Source organism: Aythya marila (assembly GCF_965140915.1).
Source record: "Aythya marila genome assembly, chromosome: 5".
NCBI classification, from domain to species: Eukaryota; Metazoa; Chordata; class Aves; order Anseriformes; family Anatidae; genus Aythya; species Aythya marila.
This window is the reverse complement of record NC_139046.1, coordinates 49,365,861-49,387,833: the sequence shown is the minus strand read 5'-3', so window position 1 is coordinate 49,387,833 and position 21,973 is coordinate 49,365,861. Positions and strand designations below refer to the sequence as shown.

Below are 21,973 nucleotides of genomic sequence, written 5' to 3'. Positions count from 1 at the left end.
TGCCTATCATACTGCCTAGTAGAAGGCTTTATACATATGCACAGAAAAGCAGATGGATTCAAGAAAGCCTATTAAACATGAGGTTTACTTGCTGCAACTACACACCTGCACTCCACAAACAGTGCTGCCCAAGTATTCAACCACAACAGCCACAAAAGAACAAACTCTGCTGAAACATATGATATAATGAGGCTAAAGCCCTAATTTATGGTGTTAGCACCGCCACAAAATACACTGAAGAATCCCACACATTTTTAATCTCATTTTAATGGCTCAAGAGATAACTGTGCTGTAAATCCACATGAATTACTAAATGATTACACTCATTTTTCAATTGGACATTGAAAGGTTGTCAGGAATTGTATCAAGTCAACAGAATATTTTAGTATAGTTCACCCTCTAGAAAAATATCACTTTCCATTTCATTCTTTAGAATACCATTGTCTCCTTATGGAATGCAGTAAACTTAATATTCTATAGATTATTTTCATATAGACAAGTCTCCATTTGCTTTGGTTTGGGGTTTTTGCTTGAGAAATGTTTGATTAAAGATTTTTAAAGAATCTACTTCCCCAAAGTTTGGGGATATTGAGATGAAAGGAGGCTTTGAATATTCAGAGAGTTGCTAAAGTCTGAAATTTGGTGTGAAGTTAGATTTAGGGATTTTGTTCAGATCTATCTTTGCTTATTATTTTGAAACACGTTTATGTGGATAGATGTTCTGAAAAAGACACCACAGAGCACATAAAATTATAGATTGTTAATCAGGGAAATTTTATTATATGTCCTTTTTGGAAGTGCTGTAAATGAGACAAATATTTCTGCATTTTCATAAGGCATTAAAATTGATTTCCATTTTAACTGTGGGGCACTGCGATTGCAAATAAATTAGCCTGTCTATAAAAACGACAGTACCTTCTAACACTTGCTTTTCTTCTTGCAAACTTCCCATAAACAAGCAGTAAGGAAATCTCCATCCTAACTCTGTGGCATTTCACAGCTTGTACACCTGCAGCACTGGCAGTACCCTGCCAGCCAAACCAAGGCATCCCCTCCAGCAGCCAGCAAGCACAAACTCAGCAAACTCATCATCTTTTCAGGTGTTGCAGAACTTACTGGGGTTTTCAGAGAAAACTGCTTGCCTTGTTTTCCCAGGGGAGAGGCAAACACATAGCACCTGGGAGAGCCGCGTGTGCCTGGGACTGGCGAGGGTGGCCTGCCGTCAGGGCGAGGGCCCGTCCCTTCCCCACGCGGCCCGGACACATGTGGCGCCTCAGGGCCACCTGCGCCAACTGCCGCATCGCCACAAGAAAGCACACTGTGGTGGGAATGCCCTCCGCTATCGCAAGCACTCAGCTCTGTGGTGCAGGGAACTCATTTCATGAGGCCGGCAAGAGCCCTTCTCAAGGGTTTCCTTCTCGAGGGTGGTGAGCCTTGTGCTCGGCACAGCCCCAGTGAGCCAAAGGGTCTAATGAACCTCTGCCCCAGATCTTTCAGCATGCTTGGAGCCCCAGCATAAGGCTCCTGGTTCAGTGTCCTTGGTCAGTGTAGCCAAATTGTCCGACAGTCTTGTAGCCGGGGGGACCAAGGTGCTACTCAGACCCCTGAGTGTAACTTAGGGTAGAGGACAGCAGGGTACAAATCAGCCTGCTAGCCAGGCAGCCCCCTTGATACAGAGTGGCTGCTCAGCCAAACCAAAGCATACATAAAAATGCTGAATAACAAAGAATTTGGTCCTGTTTTGATTTGCAAAGTTCCCATTCCACCACAAACTGACAGAATGCTCCTGTATAGCAGTGTAAAGTATATGTTTTCACAAAGGATGTCAGATCATTTTAAAACAATTTTGAGATAAAGCAAAGTCCATTTCCAACCCTTGCCACGTCACGGAGGGGAAAAAAAAACTTCAAAGGAGTTGAGAATTATTAGTAATGTATATAATCAAGTTTCATGATTTGAACATGACTTGAAAGCATATCTGATACTTTTATTAAAGCAAAAAAACAATGTTCTAAGCACACACCACCAGAGAACCTCCAAAATGACCTGCGTAAAAATAGCAATTGAACAATTAAAGATATCTTTTTTACATTTAATTTGCACTGGCTCTGCATTTAAATATTTTCACATAAAGATAATGGGTCATATACATTGTTTTATATTGAGTAAAGTTAAATCAGCAATTGATTTGGCTTTGTATTCTTTCAGCTAAGACTGTAAATACCAGGGCCCTGTCTGCTCTGTATGAATACAAATGGCCTCAGTGGAGCCCTGCCAGTTTATAGCAGCAGAAAATGAAGGCCAGAGGATCAAAGGGTCTTTTCCATAAGAGCAAGGATTTGTTTCCATGCCACCTTCTTCAAAAGGCTCTGAATTATCTGGTGAGTACTCTCCATACTAAAATTATTTTCTTTCAGTGGCACTGTGTGTATACAAGTATATATAATGATACCTTTGTGCATTAATAGAAGTATATTTAGAAACATAATGTCTGACAGACAGATTTGTCTATATCTCTTTTCACTTCCTCAATTTTTATCTTATTCTTTCACAGCCACTATCTCATCAAATAGTTACTCTTCCTTTTACACCCACAAGGAGTAACTCTGAGAATTAATAGCTAAGCTTGCACCACAACCAGCAAAGGAAATAACCCTTCAGATTCCTGCCCGAGTGGAAGTAGTACTAACTTCCCATAAGTTCCACCTCATTACTCATGATCCTTCAAGACTGTGAAAGGAAAGAGTAACACCCCAGTGAGCAAAAAATCTAATGCTGATAAGCTCTCTGACTGATGTGGGTGCAGGGCTCTATTGCACCTTAGACATCAATGAAATCTTGTATACAAAGAGATTAGAGAGATGCATCACATAGGCCTGATTTCCAGTGAGTTTTCCCAACATCAGAGATTTTGCATTTCAAAATCCTCATGAGTGGGTTAGAAAGCTAGTACCACTCCCTGCTGCAACAGTTGCAAAGTTGACTCCAAGTAGCACTCAGTTTCCTGTTCCACATGAGTGTTTTGTCTTTAATGCTTGTGGAAAATAGGAAAAGTGTTTAGAAAAGGACATAAATAGGAAAGGAGAATGGTTTTTTTTCCTCTTTAATATTATTCAGACTCCACATCACCTCAGAAATACAGACACAAATCCAGGTAACTAATTCCATGTACATGTAAAAAATTTAACATGCCCATAATATACATTCTTTAAAATGACCATTTGGTAACAGAAAAGAGGAAAATATACCTTCTCTCAGAAGTATAATCAAATAAAAGGTACAAGCCAAAAACAAGCCCAAGGGCAGGCCAACAGAACGTCATGCTCAGAAAATGTAGCTGGCATTGGCTAATCTCCACTGTGATATTCATCTCTCTTAATAAAGAGCAAAAATCTAACTCATGAGTAGTGTAAATGTAAGTGAATTATTCCCATTTCTCTGCATAAGATAAATGTCACTAAAGAGTTCCAATTTTGTTGGGTATTCTGCAGCAAAGTGTTTCTTTATATCAAACGGAACCATATAATGACTATACTGAATGACACTTATGGAGCATAATAGGTACTCTGAACATTTGGTAAGCGAATCATCTGCCTGTGAGAGAAGGAAGTGAATGGCTGGATGTATCCCTAATGCACAGAGAAAAATCGTTAATGAAATGAATAGAAAATGCACTTAAGAGTTTCCAGAGCTGATTTGGCCTGAAGATCATTATGAACCCCTGGACAAGTTCTCATTGACTATACTGGCAATAGGACTCCAGCAGGACTGATCTACAGCTTTTGTGCCTCATACCTTTCTAAAATAATATAAAGAGAGTGACAAATTCATTATCTTCATTAAACCATTCCACAAACCCACAAAAGACCACCTTTATTTATGGCTGATTCTTTGTTTTCAGAATAGCAAATTATACACAGAGGTCTTAGACTAAAGGTTGCTTTGCTGTACCTTTGCTACACATACGTATGTTAAGAGGTTGCATTCCTTGTTTTTCTATTGATGCCTTTAAAGGCTGACCTTAGTATCTTTGTACAGCAGTTCTTTATTTCTTCCTCGTGGAGCTCTACAAGAACTTCTTTCTTATCCCTCCGATTCATACACATCATCTACATCTTCAAGAAGAAGATAATTTAAAAAACAGACCTGCTCAAGGTTTTTTATACGAATGTTTCATTGGAAAATTCCAGTTGGTCAGATCTCAAGCACTTCATTCAAAATATCTTGGGTTCAACAAAATGCTTCATTGAGTTTAAGTCTGTCTGATTAAAAAAAAAAAAAAAAGTTTCCCAAACAACAGCAAAATCTATTACAATCAATTGCATTAAAATCTATTTTAACTACAGCACAGGTATCCTTTTGAGTGTAGATGTTAAGAAGATATTTCTCATTACCTTCTACAATAAGGTCCTGTACAGATCAGTTCTTCTGTACAACATATTTGTAGTTTTACAGCACTCTTCTTATCATCTTACCTCAGCTTACTTTTGTTGTTGTTGTTGTTGTTAATCTACCCCTTAAGTTACATCCCTCTAATTGAGGTAAGTACCATTCCTCAAAACAAATGCTATTCAGATTTCAGTGGTGCAGGGTTACAGTCTAGAAAGTTACTGATCCAAAAATATTTCCTTTGGAATATCAAAACACTTTATTTGTTTTCTTACATTTCTGACAATAGAGCAGCCAATCAACTGCAGGGATTTCATCCAGAGTCTTTTTAAACAACTTGTGGTTTGGTCTCTAGTTTCTACTTAGGCACAGTTCCCATATTCATCACCTTAATCACCCACTTCAGAAATAATGGAGATAAGCCAAGGGCAAGATGTTGGTCAATCAACTTTAGCTAATAGAGTAATACCAGAAAGACCAGTCATACAATCCAGAATTGTGATGTTAAATCAAGCTGCATGAGCAAAGCTTCTATAGTAAACTAAAAAAATAAATTCTAAACATCTTGTGGCACAAGTTCATACTATCTTGTACCAGAGATGCACATTCTTCTCTCCCACTCATACTGTGTGTACACTACTAAGCTCCAAAGCTTACTGTATTTCAATGATGCTGAGTATAAGCCATAAACTAGTATCTGGAATCATCTACTGAAAAAAAAGTTAAATCTGACAGCCTTTCAATGCCAATTTCTTTAATGGATTAGATCACTATATTTTTCTCTGTCTGGAAGGGTTTTTGTAGCAGTACATGTTTAATTGTCAGTAGTTATACAACATCAATTTTGATCAACTTGTTCAAAAAAGTTTATTGGAAACAGGACTATTTATTTCTCTGCAGAACTAAAGTAACTCAGAACAGAGGAAAAAACATCCCCAGATTTATTCCCTGTTATAACTCAGTATCTTTAAATCTTATAATGACAGGGAAAAAGTCTATAGACTGATATGTCAGCTGCAAAAAGCTGTTACTTGCATTACTGAAAGAATAGGCAAAGGCAGCGTTAGGACTAGCTCTGGACTAGTCAGTGCCAAATATAAGCCAGAGTAGCCATACAGCTATTCTGAATCATGCCAGCTTGTTTTGGTCCTATGGAGCAATTATTCCAGCATGCCTAGACTGAGACAACATGGGCTTCACTCCAGTAAAGGAATTTTTTTCTTTTTTACAAAAGAGAATTCATAGCTGTTGTTTGAGACATCTTTCCAACTGCCTTGTACCACCTGGAAAACAGCAAAGAAGCTGAGCACTGGGGATAAGAATATTAAAGACCACCGATATATTCAAAAATCCTGTGGGGTTTAGGTACCAAAAGAGACCTTCTTAGCCAACCTGAATGCCAATTGTACAGAATACAAAAAGATAGTAAAAGTTTCTCACTGGCTGAAGGGCTACCAAACGAGCAACTCTGAGCAAGCCCTATCTCCCTGCTTTGTGCTTTCATTTGGACTAGAAGGAGGTATACAGAAAGGCAGCCTCAGGCTCCAAGGCACCTTGGTGAAACAAATAAAAAAATCCTAGCGATGTCATTTGCTGCCCACACAGATAAAAACACTAAATAAGGGTAAAACAAGAAGCTAGATTTACCCCCTAAAATGTTATTTCACCAGCACTACACACAATGTCACTCAGGGTGCATCTGATTCAGTCTTCAGCTCCTGCTGGACTTGACATCTGTCCTCTCTTCTTCTCTTCAGACAATTCTGTAATGGCCTTCAGCTCGGCTTCAGAGAACTTTGGGGTCAATGCCACATTGTCATAATCAAATTCTTCATCGAGTAAGAATGGTTGAACATCATCCCCTAGTAGCTGTAATGAACAAAAACAGATGCATAAATAATATTGCTGCAAGTAATGATAAGGAAGCTCAAAATATAAACTTCTAATTAATATTTAATTAAACTATTTTTTCTGACTCCAGCACTCTCAGCTGATTAAGCTGTTTTTAAGTAAAAGAATAAATTCAATTATTCAATTTGACCTAATTTAAGTCATTTAATGTGCCCCATTTGTACTGCACTATATCTGAATGAATATCATTAGCTAATTTTGCTCGAGGCGAGGAATCTAAAAACCTTCCTTACACACATCTATTACATTTCTGCTACTTGTAGAGCCAGGGCAGTGGGGATATGGGCAAGTTACGTACAACCATGTTAAATTTCAAAGACAGATTCCATATCCTTAAAATTTGGGCTAATAACACATAAAGCCTCAGTGTACATCTGATACTAATGTAACGTGCTGCCCAGAACATAGTTTCAACAAAGGAGAGGAGTGGAATATGCAAAATGACATATAATCAGTGTTCAGACTCTAATCATTTTCACCATTTCAGAGATACGCAATTTGATGGTTTGGATTTCTTACATGATGAACACAGGGTGTTACTGTGCTTGCCGATACTTGCTCTCCTGACATATTGTACAGTGTTTCTATATTGCTTCTCATAGAAACATCTTAGAATAAACTCTCTGCCTATAAAATAAAATAATGAAAACAAATAACTATGGCAGGCTGTATGCTGAAAAGTAACTGCAGGAAGCGACAGCACAAAAGGTTTATGGTGAGCATTTACATAAAATGAATTCCACAACTACACAGGAAACACGTCCTCACTGGCCAAACTGTACAGAAATGTTCTCTATCTTTTGAGAAATTAAAATAACATATCTAGAAACTTCAGCCATGACAGGTAGCACACTTCCTCAAGGGCTTTGTGTTTCCAAGAAGTACTCCAGTACCAAATCAGCCAAACATTTAAACACTTATTTTCAAACATCTGATGAATCCTCATTGAAGCATTACAGTTTACTTAATAATGCATCCTTTACACAGATACTTACAAGATATTCACTGCTATGTCTGGGGGGTGCCCTGTTACTGGAGAGGAAACTTCTCTGACTTCTTATTATCTAATAAGAATAATATATTATTCTCTGTCATTAACTGTGTCACTGCAGCTTCTTACAAAATGTTAACAGAAATTTTGTGGGGTACCATGTCTTCTAAATTGATCAGTGACTCTAAAATCCTGATTGTCCTTCCTTGCATCCAACAAAACAAATAAGCATATTCTGTCTGACTGAACAGGAAATATTTTTCCAGCTTTGTATAATTTTATTAATCACTTACATTGCTTAATGTTCCAGGGACCTGGTTTATATTGGCTTTGACAGATGCTGGAGCATATAAATCATCTTAGATACAGACCCCTAGACCACAGGCATTTATAAATAAGACAAATGAACTTTGTAGATAAAGTTAGTCTAGGAAAAGGTATTTATTCTACATGCAAACATTACCTTGCTTATGTCCATAGACTATCCCAAGTAAGCCATCATTAACTTTTATAAACAGCACATTCAAGAAATCTTTACATAACACAAAGCCTGCACACCGCAAGCTCTTTTTCCCATTAGGGCTGTGATCAACTCTTTGACCTCTTCACTGTATTTATGGCCAGTTTCATCTTTCCTACAGGCAAAGACTCATAAAATTCCATATAGTAAGAGTACTAGCAATTGTTTTTCATTACTACCTTTCTTTCCTTTGGGGAAATACAAAACACTTCTAAAATATAATGCAACGTACAAATATTTTGTGGTTAGTTTGGTTGTAAAAATATTCACATGTAAAGGTATTTAATCTAAGAACAGTTTAAGTTACAGTAAACCTTCATAGGGATTCTATAAGAACAAATCTATCCTTCCTCTTCTAACACGGTTATAGAAAGCATACAGTCATTCGCTGTGCCCTTGTGTTGAACTTTGTGTCTTTCCAATAACTTTTAATGCAGATGCAGAAAAAAAAATTTGAAATTTTTGTTTAGAAAAAAAAAAAAAAAAAGAAGAAGAAACCCAAAATGCTAACTGGAGATAGATGCCAAAGTATAACATACCTGATTTCACTGATACCTATTTTTCTATTACACATTCATTGCACATTTGAAAAGTTTATTCACATTGCATATTTATCAGTGTGCTTCATCTCTCAAATGAGCATTCAAAGCAGTAGGGATTCTTTTCTTCTTCTCTCAGGAAGCTATTCACTTCAACCTTCCATGCAGACAAGCAGTATAAATTTTTTATATTGCAAACTGCAATTTTGATCTCTTTCAAAAGGGAGACATTTTGCAATAGAACACCAAATCCTCTGAGCTGATCAAGTTATTATCTTGTTATTTTTGCCTAAGGAGCTGAGAGAAATATGTGAATTTCAGGTGTCTAATTTAACATCTAATTGAAATCTTTTTGAGAGCTCTCTGGGAATAGAATTCTGCTCTATTAGAAAACTGCCAGTTTGCTTAAGATTGCTCCCGTGATTTACTCTCTGAAGAAAGAATCATTTTCATTTACAGTTCCTGCATGTCCAATTTAAGGGAAAAAGAATGCAATATTCATGTTAATAACTGAAGTATTTTGCTAGAGGCTGTTCATAATAATTTTGTAAATAAAATACCTTAAAGTTGAGACTTTCAAAAGTCTATTAATAACTGGCAACTGAGTTCTTTTTATTAATCTGTGTGGAGTTACAGTTAACTGAACAGCTTGCCTCTCTTCTAAATCCTGTACTTCTGTGTAATTACGGTACACTACAATTCACTTGTTCAAGTTATGTAAAGGATGTGCATACACTCACTGATGATTTCATTGTATATTCAAAAGAAAACTTACCAAGTCAATAACTATGAGTAAAAAAAGGGGGAAAGGCATGTATGCTTTTATATCATATAAACTTAGTATGGGTTACTTGGGGAAAAAAAAGGTTTGTCTTAAGCTAGGGGCACTGGACTGAAAGTCAATAAATCATGGCCCATTTTCCACTACTGCTTCATCATCCTGGACAAGTCACTCAATCTCTGTGTCTTTACCAGCCTCTGAAAAGATACAACTCTTCCATTTTCCTTCACTTTGTCAACCCTGTCTTTAGGTTACAAGTTCTTCCTTGTTCTTGTTGCATTTATACATAGCACTTAGTAGAAACAAACATCAGTTGAAGCCTAACTGTAGAATCTTAGACCAAAAGAGGTCAATGGAAGCTGCACTTTAGGTTTTAGATGCTGCCATTCCACAGTTAAAATGATAAAAAGGGGCATGTTAAATACTTATTGGAACGCTCAAACTAAAGACTAACTGGGGAATAGAAAGATAGAATTCATCTTTCCTAATCCCAGCTATACAAAAGTTAGGCTTCTAGATTAAAGCAGCCAGCCAAAAAAGATCCAGCCTGAGAGTCAGCCTCTGATATCAGACAGAGATATATTATATCTTAGGACAAATGCTGACAGCAAGTGAGATGAATCACTTACTGGAGGTGCTTTTCTCTCCCTCCTGATGACAGGACTAAATTAGACTAAATTCAGAGCTCAAACTAGGTGAGATGAGCCCCACTTTGAATGAATGTGAATAATAAGTGCGTGAAAAATATGCACTCAAGTGAAGTTATATACATGCAGGGGGGAAATAAGCACAAATAAAGAACCTAGACATTAACACATACAGTTAATAAATAAATAAACATAAAATCTATCTTTTATGAAAGAAAGTATTAAGTAGAAATAAAGAAGAGAATAAATGTCCAGGTAGGGGAGGTAAACGTTATGTGATAATGTATTTCAATCATGGAGAGAATGCTGCTTCCACCGTTTCAATTTGTGGTAGGTCATGAATGGTGCACTGTCTATATTAAAATTTCAGAATATATATATATATATTTTTATATATATGTGTGTGTGTTTAAAACCAGGGTAGAAAGAGAAAGCAAAATTGCTGGCCAAATAATTTCTTGTGTCATTGCTGTGTCAACAGCTTTTGATAGAAGAAACATGTTCAGGGAGAGCTGTTCTTGAATAATTAGCCAAGTTGTGCACTGGGCTTTAACAGTGCTTCTTTTTTACATTAAACTTTCCCTAGCAATACATTCAGAGATGTACAACTTCCACTGAAGTCCCTCACAAGTATATCCATAGCACAGATATTCTGCTCCTCCATCGCACTTGTTTATTTTTCAAAGAGAAGGGTTTTCCCTTATGCCCTACAAAAAAACAAATAGGCAGCCACATTCTGTTGCCCTTCCCTAGCAGATTTGTTTTGATGGACAGGAAACAGTCATTTCAAAGCAGGGATGTCTTCAGGGTAAATCTTTTTCTCTTTCTCAAGTAGTCCTGCCATAAGCAACGCAAGACTTAATTTTCACAGCAATGACAATTTGAAGCACTGAGGGATTTTAAAATAGACCTGTTCAGCTTTGACAGTTCTAAAAATCAGGCCACATTTCTATTATCTAAGTGAAGGCACTAAAACATGCATAATTTAGGGGAAAGACTGCCTTAATTTTGAGTATTGCAGAGTCTGGCACCAACCAAACAGTTGTGAAAATCTTCAGTATTTGTTCTTGAAAAATGCAGCAACCCTTAACCAATGTAATAGTAGTCAGTTTCCCTTTCAAAACCCAACTTTTCCTCAAACAGAAATGAATTTTGCATGCAGTGGGATCTTCATCTATTTTTCATGAATTATAACTTAAAGAGTCATATGCAATCATTTATGAACACTGCAGGCTGCTACAGCTCTCCTTCTTTGATTTTATACAGAAGTTATCAAATGAGCAAACTATAAAACCTCATTCTATTTTTTTTTTTTTGTGTGCCAATGGATATTTCTCAAGGCAAAAAACTTTGAATTACGTCAATCCTTAGGGAAAAGAGCAAATATTTTTATTCACAGAATGGAAGGTATTAGAGCTTGAAAGGTCATTTTAGAACATTTACTTTTTCCCAAAGCAGACTTGTTCCTTATAGTAAAGAGTTTATTGCAAAGAACCAACTACAGTTCAGCTCTGGAAATGAGACACCATATGCCCTGCCATACCATCAATCCTTCCGTGGTCACACATCATTTATAAACTTGGTTTAAGCCTCATGGGACATCAATAAACATATGAAGCTATCAAAACTGCCCCGTTTTAGCCAGAAGCTAACTTCAGCTTTTATTATGATGATCAGGCAAGGGAAAAAGTGTTGTGAAAAATTCTTTGCAATATAAACATCCCGAAAAGTTGATGCTCACAATGACTACTTGGATAGGAAGTTTAATGACTTAAAGTAAGCCTGTGAGCAATCCGCACCTTCTGTTCTAGTTTGAAAAGGTCTGAAATTCTGAGGGAAAATAGCAATTCTAAATTAAAACGTGTATTGATTGTGTCTGATTAAAAGGCTGAGACTCCATGCCACAAAGCTCTCCATGCCAGACCAAGATGATACAGATCCTCAGCGGCATCTTGCTACTACTCATTTCCAAAAGAACAAATTCCAATTCTGATCACAATATATTCTAAAACCTTTTTCAAATGTCACATTAAAGTGATCATTCACTACCTCATTGCCACAGAAGATAGTTCCTATATCCAGCTCAATGAGAACTGCACGATGTTGTAAGACCAAGACCATGCAATCTTCAGAAAATTAAATGGCCCACATAAGTTATGATTTCTAAAAAGGTCAGGAAGTGCAAGAGTTTGTTTGAATAATTTTCAAATTACACCAATTAAATATTAAAAAGCCCACAAACAACTTGGAGTGTTGCAATCTGTCGGCAATTTGAAAACATAGGATTATATAGCAGCAGTATGCAAGATAAAGCAGAACCATTGTATTAGAGTATTTACCTCAATTCTTAATGTATTTCAGAATTCATTAATTCAAACATTAAAAATGTGATTTGTAAAATCACAACAGCTCCACACGATCCCTCTGCCCCCGTGCAAATAACATTAGAAGCCAATAGGTTTTAAAAACTATTAGAAGCCAACTTTTTTTTTTTTTAAAGAAAGGGTTTAAATAACTAAATCTGACTTCCTACCTCTTGCGTTTTGCTGTCCAACGGCTGTGGCACCGACAAGGTTCTGAACTTCCGCTGAACAGGCTTAACAAAAGCAGGTGTACAGCAAGTCACTGTCTGCTCCACCTGTCCTGGAAGAACTAATGACCCTGCTGAATAAAAAATACTCAACTTTATCCTTCTATCAGTGTGTAACACAGTTGTGTGTAAAATCCTGTAGTGCTTAGATACAGACAGAAGCTTGTTAGTCAAAGTGTGTTGTACTTATTGTTGCATAATAAAAAATACATGTAATTATCTTGCAAACAGATGCATGCAGTCCTGAGCTAGAATCTAGATAATAAAATATACTATACTAAGGAAGAATCAAACTTGATTAAACAGATGGCTAGCTCTTTTTTCCTGAGGACGCTGAATTAAAATTCTGGATCTAGATATTTCTAAACTCAGAGAAAACTTGGGATTAGATTTCTCTCTTTCATGAGAAGGAAGGAAGGAAGGACCTGAGCAGAAACTTTGGCAATAGGAGTTATGCAAGATTAAGTCTGGTATTTTCATTGATTAGCTGGGTAGCCCATTTCAATTCTCTTTTCCTGGAGTTTCACCATCTTATACATTGGGCATAAGGAATCTTTGCAATGCTTCTGCCTTAACGTGAATCTCCTGAAGCATAAAGTAAAAACACCTGAAAGAAGTACTAATATTTCCCACTACAGTGCCAGATGACTGTTGTCCAAGGATATTTCAGGGATGTTTGTCCCTCACTGAACTTTCCAGAGACACCAAAGAGGACTTCTACATATCCGGGATACAGGAACACGTAACCTTTTCACATTGGCAGGATTTGGCCCATAGTTCACAAACACACAGATTTCTGAATCACTTTGCCTTTACACACTTAAGCAAAACATTCATACTGGGAAAAGTAGATTTACTTTCTGTGACAGCTTAGAAGGATATGCCTTAGATTTCAGAAATATCTTTTAACATGCATCAATCTCAGCTCAGCTACAGCACAGATGTGTCCATCTTGTCTCAGTAATGCTTCCACGAAGAATCTTAAGGGAACCATATGTCTTGCAATTTAGTTGAAGGATTACATAAATCAACCTACTATTTTTTCTGCCTGGTACACAAATTCCTTACAACTTTATACTAGATTTTAGTAGCTTGATTTCCTCTTGAAATATCAGAATAAACCTTCAAAATGTTGCTTGAATGTTACTTAATGCAACCAACAAGAGGGTACATAGGTCCACAATGAAAATAAATAAATGACCATTCATCTCTACCTGCACATGTTTTCACCACAGCAGTGTGGTCAAGGACCTGTTATCCCCCTGTAAATCTGCATTTAAAAATAATGATTTCCTAACTATGCCTTAAAAAAATCCATGATCAAATACTTCATTTAGATTTTCTCTTGACAACTTTATTTCAAGGCCTATCTACTTTGGGTTTGTAAAGTAGACTGTGTTTATTAAAGATCTGAATTTATTCCCTTGGGTATCTTATTCCTGGATTTTTGTGTTTTGCTTTGTGATTCACATATAAGTGGTTTACAATTTTCATGCCTACACTCTTGGTTGCGTATATCTATCTCTAGTCATCTACGTCCTTTCAGTCCTTGTTCTCAGCATAGCATTTGATCTTATTCTGCATCAGTCATATAGGAAAGCTTTCTGAAAAAAACTGTGCAGTCCACAGGAATATATGCTAGGGCTTCACATGTTCTGCAATTGCTTTTTTTATTCCTTTATAACTGGTGTCAAAAGAGGACAGAAGGAAGATGTGAATGCTCATTTAAAGGCAATGGCATCTTCTGCTATTGTTTCAAACTTGCACCCTAAATATATACCCTCACTGAAGAGAGGAAAGCCTGGACATCAAGAGGTTTGTATCATCTCCTGATATAAACACTGCACTTATTTCTATACTAAGAGCAATTTTTCCCCCACAACAGACCGATCTGGAGAAAAGATGAGGAGGAAGCACCATTATGTAACCACCTGGCAATGGCTCAAAAAGACAACTCTTAAAAATTGGGACAACAGAAGGAAATTTATTTTTGCTTTTAGCAAGAAGTGCTTGTCATACTTAGAACGTCAATTCCAATTTTTTAAGGCTCGTTAGTAATGCAAACAATGTTTGAAATTTCCTTCAATCACCCCATAAGAATGTGGTAATCAAACTTTGTTTGCCAGTAGACATGCCAGAAATGAGCTTTGTCTCTCTATCCTGGCTGCATGACAGCATATGAAAGTCTAATCGGTAAATGCTGCTTTGCCTGATAATGTTTAATCAAGAAACTCCTTCAGAGAGAAAAATTAGGGAGTTTTGACAATCCTTCTCAGTGGGAGCTCCCAAAGGAACTGTAGGCTATTGTAAGTTCTAGCCAGTACCTCACAGCTGGGTTAGGCTGATGCTACAGCACTAGTGGATGATGATCCTAATTAAGCTGCTAATTATGTTCTCTGTGGAGGTGATTAATTAGCAACAGGAATGCCTTGAATACTGCCAATGGCACCATATATAGAGATAATTGAGCAGGCATGATATCAAAAATCTGAGAAGAGATCTTGAAATGTACCTTCCCTCATACCGGGAAGAACCAACTTCCTGGATGATGTGGTAGTGAACTTCTGTAGTTTTACTCAAGTCCTGCACAGTGCAGCAGAACAGATTAGGAAACTGAGCAATTCTTTTTAGTTCTTTTTCTTCCCATGATAGACCCACAGAAAAGCGACTAAATTTGTGAACACCGCTAAATTGTTTTGTTGCTGTTCGTTTTGTACCATTGACATTAATTATAAATAGAGAAACAAATAATAAATTAAGTCATAAATCGGATGTGAACCCTCTGGAGTGAAGAAGTTCGAAGTCTCATCTTTACCATTAGGGAGCCAACTGATGCACAGCTCTAGATAGGCTAAAGCAAGCTTTACCACTTTCAGACACTGCATTTGACAAAAATTCTGTTGATGGGGAGCTGGGGAGGAAGGTAGCACTAACAAAAAATATTAAAAGCTAAATTTTGCTCTCTCCTCTGTTTCTCACGCTTCAGACTGCTAGCCCCAAAGAGCTGTCTAGTGTGAAATCATCTTAGGGCAGCGTTAAATGGGTTGCAGAGACCGGAGGAGAAAAAAAGCATCAGATTCTTAGGTTTGGTGGAGCCCCATACTTGAAAACATCTGAATCCTGTTCCCCAAACTGATTTTTCTGGATATAAAAATAGGCTCATAATATATATGGGAAGACATACATTATGGAAAATAATACATTGATATGATTTGCCTAAAGGATGGTTTATTTGAATAATCAAATAGCTATGTTTGCCCTCAAATTCAAATTGACTGAGTCACTCTGGTTCTCCTAAACTTCTGTGGGGCTACAGAAAATTAGGACCTTGATAAGACAAATTTTCAATTTCAATATCAGTGTTCTAAGCCTGATGAGGATGAGACTCCTGTATCCTTTCTTATGCATCCTCATTCATGCATTTAATTAGTCCTATTTTAATATTCTCCTGTGTTTAAAAAAGACCACACTCAAGGTCCATAGCCATGCTTCTACGTATCTTGTATTTTATACAAGTAGTACCTACTATTGCCTAAGTATCCTTTGAGCCCTGCAGCAATTGATTTGTCTCCAGTCCTGGAAAGGAATTCTGTTGCCAAAACACAGATACTAGGCATTCTCCATCTGTCCCTGGAGAAAGCCTGATCATTTCTATTGTTGCCTTAAGCCACTTACAATTATAGATTAAATTCAATGAGAAAAAGCAATTAAACAGCCCACCATACGCATACTGTCTCTACACTATGGGTTAAAGCTATGGTTTAGGGCAGCAATTCTACTTTGCCAATCAAGGTTTACCGAGCCAAAGACACACAATGAAAAAGCACTGCCTTGGTTTCAGGCTTGCAGCCCAGTGCTGTCTGATGAAAACAGCTACAACAAATTTGTATAGTGGCCAAATCTATGGGCTGCTTTTTCCATAAGAAGCAGCTGTGTTCACACCTTAAAAGATACCGGACTTAGGAAAATTAAAAAGAAGACCACTGCTAGAATGATTCTCCCAGATCACCCTCCAAAAGGCACTGGTTTCGATGGGATGTTTTAACACCTATTTTCTACCATGATTTTCACACCTTCAGCTTTGAGTCATTTCCCCTTAAGTGTGACTATCTATTGTATTAAGGTACAGTTGAGAGCTAAATGATCTGTCCTTAAAGCTACATGAAGTACAGAGGTACTGAACAGTTGCCAATAACAAGCAGAGATAAAAGCCTGTTGTAATTGTACTGGCAAGGTGTATTTTTCACTGGGTATCCTAGCTTGTTGTGCCAATATGAACTCTATTGTTTGGCATGCAAGTAGCAGCATTTAAGGAGGCCAGCAACAGCACGCCTTTCAAATTGGTGCCATACTTTGCCTCACTCATAAACTAATTGGAACCCTTCACCAGTAATCCTTTATTAAGGTAGCAATATTATGTTACTTCACTATGGCAAACAATAGTGGCAATATCATTTTGTGTTTTAATTTGCATTTTGTTGGTATGTTTTCTGTAAGAGTAAGAATATACTACTTACAATGAAGCCTATCAAGTGGATTTTAACATATAAGGGAACTATCCAACAAAGAGGCCTGTTTTCAGGCACACTGACTTAGTAGTCCAAGAGACTATTTTTTTCTTGGCTGAATAGCTGTCTTCATTGAAGTACTGCGCAAGATCCAGACTGTGGGTTTCCCCGGTAGAAGTTAGGTTGCCGTTTACTTTCTTTACACAAAAAAGAAGGAACAATTAGCTTCTGGCCGTGCAGTGTTTCAACGTTATAAAATACAATCTAAATGCTTCATGTTGTTACTGAGATCTGTTGATTGCTGAGGGGTTGATGTGGCCTCTTTCTGAGCTGAAGAAATGTGTGCAGGGAGTGCTGTCTCATAGGAGGAGCTGAGGACAGCAGATATTGAAAGCCAAATCAAATGTCACATAAAAAAAAAACTACTAATAAAACTACTAAAAAACTACTAAAAACTACTAATAATCTGATTACACTGAAAACACTGATAATCTACAGTAAAGGTATAACGTGATGTTTATTATTTTTGATAATTACCAATCAAAGCAGTAACAAAAACCTTCCTGCTGTGGTTTGCACAATGTGATATTCAAACAGTACAAACAGATGATCATTTGTGTAATTCTCATCTTGTTCAAATGCAGTCTGTGTCACTAGGTGTTTCTGGATGTATGCGATTAGCATTTACCCTCACACACACACAAATGCACAGAAACAACTTAAAAGCCTGTAGAGAGGCAAGGTCTGACACGGTCCAGAAAGTGGCAACTATCCCCAAGCTCTGCCACAACTCTTCTTTCCTCGCTGCCCTGCACAATGTTTTAGTTTTGGGCTTATTTCTCGTCATCCAATTTGTGGCCTGTTTCGAGCTTGAGATACTTAACAATACTTCCACCAAACTAGATATTGAAAAGCCTCTTTGCATCAATGAAATGTGAGTTTCGGCTTCCACTAGTGAGCCCCAGTTTTTAAGATATTATGACAATATAAGACAAACACAGAACAATGTCCTAACAAAGGGAAAAATGGGCACATGAACACTGCACCAAAAAGAAATCTTCAATTCCTGGATCTGATGTAGGACAGCTATCTTACTCCCTCCTTTCTGAATGCCCAGTCTAGGAGGAAGAACATTTGCTGTAAATAAACTTGACTTAGGGGGGTTTATTGTTTTCTTGTGAGTTACAACCAAGCTCAATATTCATCAACTGGAAGTCTGTAAGCCCTCTGGACTTCATAAGGATTCTGCACATACAGAGAGAAAAGACTAATCAAAGAGTTAATGGATTAGACAGACTAATTAAATGGCAATAACTAAGGACCAAAGCAGTGCTCTGTCACAGCTTCTTGCAGTGACCTTAGGCAAATCCCTTAATCTGCATGGCTTGGTTTCTTTGTGCAGTCACAGATCCAGATGAGGAAAATAAATTTAATCACCAAAAGGTCTTCCATTCTGGTGGTAATAAAAACCACACAAACATCTATGATAGACAAATACCTATAAACACTAGATTTTTATTTACTTTTTAGAAGCAGGAGAGCTAAAATCATTATAGGCATAATGGAGCAGTTCAACACTATGTGAAATGCTCATAATTGGAATGCTAAAATAAGTTCAATGTGCTTTCCAGGTCAGTCTCATTTATTACAAGCCCAGGACGAAATCACTATAGTGTGTAGGTACAACATTTTCATTTTATAGAACTCTCTCAGCACCCAATTTACTTTGTGGGTTACACTGTAATTAAAATAATTTCCATACAAACAGAAGTGTGGATAAATGTAGAAAATTTGCTAGCAAAAAGTTGAGAAACCTTGAAAAAAATCACTGCTCACCAGAACATGGTATAATAAATAATCTTTGTAACTTGTTATTTCATTAACTGTTAAACTGAGGAAATAAGTAGTTCAATTCTGGGAGTTTGGGCAATTGGGGGAATTTTCTGGCAATGGAAGAACTGAGAAAGAACATCATTTTTAGAGGAGAAATGGTTCTGTTAAACAATGTTTCAGAGTCACTAAAAAGAAAGGAATATCCATACACTTCAATCCAAAGACAGACAATCTTTGTGAATATGAAGGAGGAAAAAACCTACCACTGCATGTCTCTTCATCTGTGTCTATATCTAAGTTCACCTGCAGTAAAAACACAAAAGTGGAAAAAAATAGATTAAAATATATTAATTCCATTCTTTTTATTACAAACTGGGGAAAAGCAGAGAAAAGCATTAAATTTCCTCCTTTGTCACTTCCCTTCTTCCCTACATTTTTCTAGGAAAGCACATGATTATTTTTTTGAAATGCAAAACCCAAAGGAAATATTTTCAAGTGTAGGGAAAGAATTTCTACTGTTGTAGTTGCATACCAACTACGATGAAGAGAAAGCTCAAGCTGAACAGCAACTTCTTGAGGAATTTGGTGGGAAGCTGAAGAAGTAAAGTTGTCATACAAAAATCAATATAAATTAATTTGCAGCTTTGCAAAGACTACATATTACACAGACACAGCATTTGTTGCAAGCAAAGGAGAGCCGGATCTTTCTATTTTGATATTAATGATCATCTGAATGGAAAATTAAAAAAGCTAAGAATTATGACATTTTTGATATTTTATCTGGGACATTTCACTACTGCTTTTACCAGGCTGATGTCCCTTGAAAAATGGTCTAAATTATGTAACATACCACAAGAAGAGTTGCTTCTTATTTCAGGTAACACTCTGAATAAATGCATGGGGTGAGAGTCAAAAGACTTTCCCAGTCTATGTGTAAATGGAGGATTTACTATATGCATTGAGCAGTTTTCTGCATTTCTATGCAGCAATCACAGATGCTCTTAGTTCAATTTTTCTAAACTGATTTTACACTATTTTCTTGCTCAACCTTTACACTCTAATAGTACGTACTCACTAAAACTTGGAAAGAGATTTGGATGATGACGCTCTCATTCCTTTTTCTCACAGGTGTGAAAGAAATACACTGACAAATTGCAAATACTTTGTAAATGCATAAAACAAAATTGTAAGTCATGTTCTACTCATAATCCCCACCTTGAAGAAAATCAAAGAAAACCTCACCTTCGCTCTTTCAGATAGACCAAGATCATTTCCATCAGAGCCACCAGCTTTCCAGTTCTCATTCATGACTGTCTGTAGATAGACACGTAGAAATATTCACATGCATGAAACAGAACCAAAATCACAGTCAAAGCTCCTACTGATTTACACAAACAGATCCTTTATGGTGCATTTCAATTTTTATAAAGACTGAATGCAATGATGCTGAAAATAGAACATATGTAGCTAATCCTCTGAAATCCTACACAGGATCAGACCGAATCAATTGTAGAAAGAGTATAAGTAATCATAACAGGCCTAAAAAGCAGCATTTAGAACAAAAGCATTGTTTTCAATAGTATTTTTTTCCTTTCTTTCCTCAGGGCAGCTTTAAAGGTTATGGTGGCCAACTTACCGCATCAAAGTCTCCTCCCATTACTATTATAGCAGCTTTTCTAATGCATTCTACTATTGCCATATTTATTTCTGAAACCACTAGTGTGACAAAAACATGAAGTCATGGCTGAAACTTTCTTTTTGTAGCAACAAAAGACAAGTATTAAGATGTTCTATTACATAAAGGATAACAGAAGCTGCACATTGCTTTATGGGGCAGAAAGCCAATTCGAAGTGGCTAAGGAAAGAGACCCAAAGGCTGTCTATCCCAGTGAGGCAATCATATTCATATGAAAAATGGCAACAAAGATTTTTGTCATTATTGTTATACAATCAACTGACAGAATGTGATTGTTTTAAAAGCCTTTCTTGATTCTACCTCAAAGGCATGTGTTAGTAAGGAGGAAAACAACAGCTTTTTCTCTTTGACTGAGGCCTGGCAGCCCCATCATTTGAAGTCATTGAGTGCGTGGCTCTGTCTATTGCAAAAATGACCTGCTACTTCTTTTTTAATAAGAACCTTAATGAAGATAGGGGTTTTTTCTGTTTGTTGGTGGTTTTTTGTGTGTTTGTGTTTTTGTTTTTGTTGTTTTGTTTTGTTTTGTTTTGTTTTATTACAGGCAAGATCACAGCTTTATTATTTGTTATTCAGGCAAGAGGGTAGTTCTTAACAAGTGGACTCAGATTTCCATCTTGCTCTCTCCAGATGATGCCTGTGGCTTTCCTGTCCCTACACATTCAATCCCTAACCTCATAGGTTTCAGAAGATTAAAAAGACCTCTGGTTTGCCAACTGTTTTCTTCAGGTAGCTGAAACAATCTAGCTTTAGTAACGCAGGATTCAATACTTGCTAAAACCCTCCAACAAAGCAAATCTGTGCATGCTGGCATTCATACTCTCAAGCCTTTTTCCCTTTTGCCAACCCCTACCATTAACCGCAGTCTTCAGTGAAAACCTAACAATGGTCTTTGCAGGGCTCCTTATTTATTAGTCAGATTATGGGGGCTCTGCAAATGCCACTGCCAAATGTGATCCCTGCAGGTGCCTCTGTAAGCATTACACACTTGGGTAGTATTTTAAATATTTGCCTCAGATGGGATAATACCATTAGCCTCTAACATTTAGACAGTATATCTCCCCCCGCACTTTTTTTTTCTTTAATCTTCTTGAATGTGATGCTTGTCCACACGGACAAATGTTAATTCATTACCTCATTCTCATTTGGCATCTGTGGTGGGAGGCGCACTGATATTTCTTTGCTTCTTCCAGGTGAGCCACCCTGCTTATCTCTGTTTGAGAACTCAGAAGTAGAAAACGTTTTTCTTAACGACTTTTTACATCCTTGAAGTGTTTTCCCCTCTTCCTCTGTAAGGAGAATCACACCACTTCAGATAACACAATACAACATCCAAGAAAAAGAAAAACATGAATTTCATTAGATCTAATACTGACTTTTACATATTCATTTCTCTTCTCATGCTTGGAGCCTCCATGATATACATCTATTTTGCAATCTTTATCATAAAGCTGAATACGCAGTTTGAACTTCCAGTGCACAGAGAATGACCTATTCCTTGATACCAACAGATTCATCATCTCAAAAGTTTATGCAATATATAGAAAACTTGATATACCTTCACATACGTG

General features: G+C 37.0%; 1 protein-coding gene across 1 annotated transcript in view; it reads right to left on the bottom strand.

Annotated features, from left to right (window-relative positions):
* Positions 1 to 4,012: 4,012 nt before the first annotated feature.
* IFTAP (intraflagellar transport associated protein) overlaps positions 4,013 to 21,973 on the bottom strand; it is a 40,126-nt gene continuing 22,165 nt past the window's right edge. The window contains exons 3-7 of the mRNA XM_082760555.1: positions 21,537 to 21,691; positions 19,952 to 20,023; positions 18,973 to 19,012; positions 12,312 to 12,442; positions 4,013 to 6,258 (exon numbers count right to left, since the gene is read on the bottom strand). Coding sequence (XP_082616681.1) covers positions 6,094 to 6,258; positions 12,312 to 12,442; positions 18,973 to 19,012; positions 19,952 to 20,023; positions 21,537 to 21,691 — 563 coding nt within the window. The 3' untranslated portion in view covers positions 4,013 to 6,093. The remainder of the gene's footprint in view (positions 6,259 to 12,311; positions 12,443 to 18,972; positions 19,013 to 19,951; positions 20,024 to 21,536; positions 21,692 to 21,973) is intronic.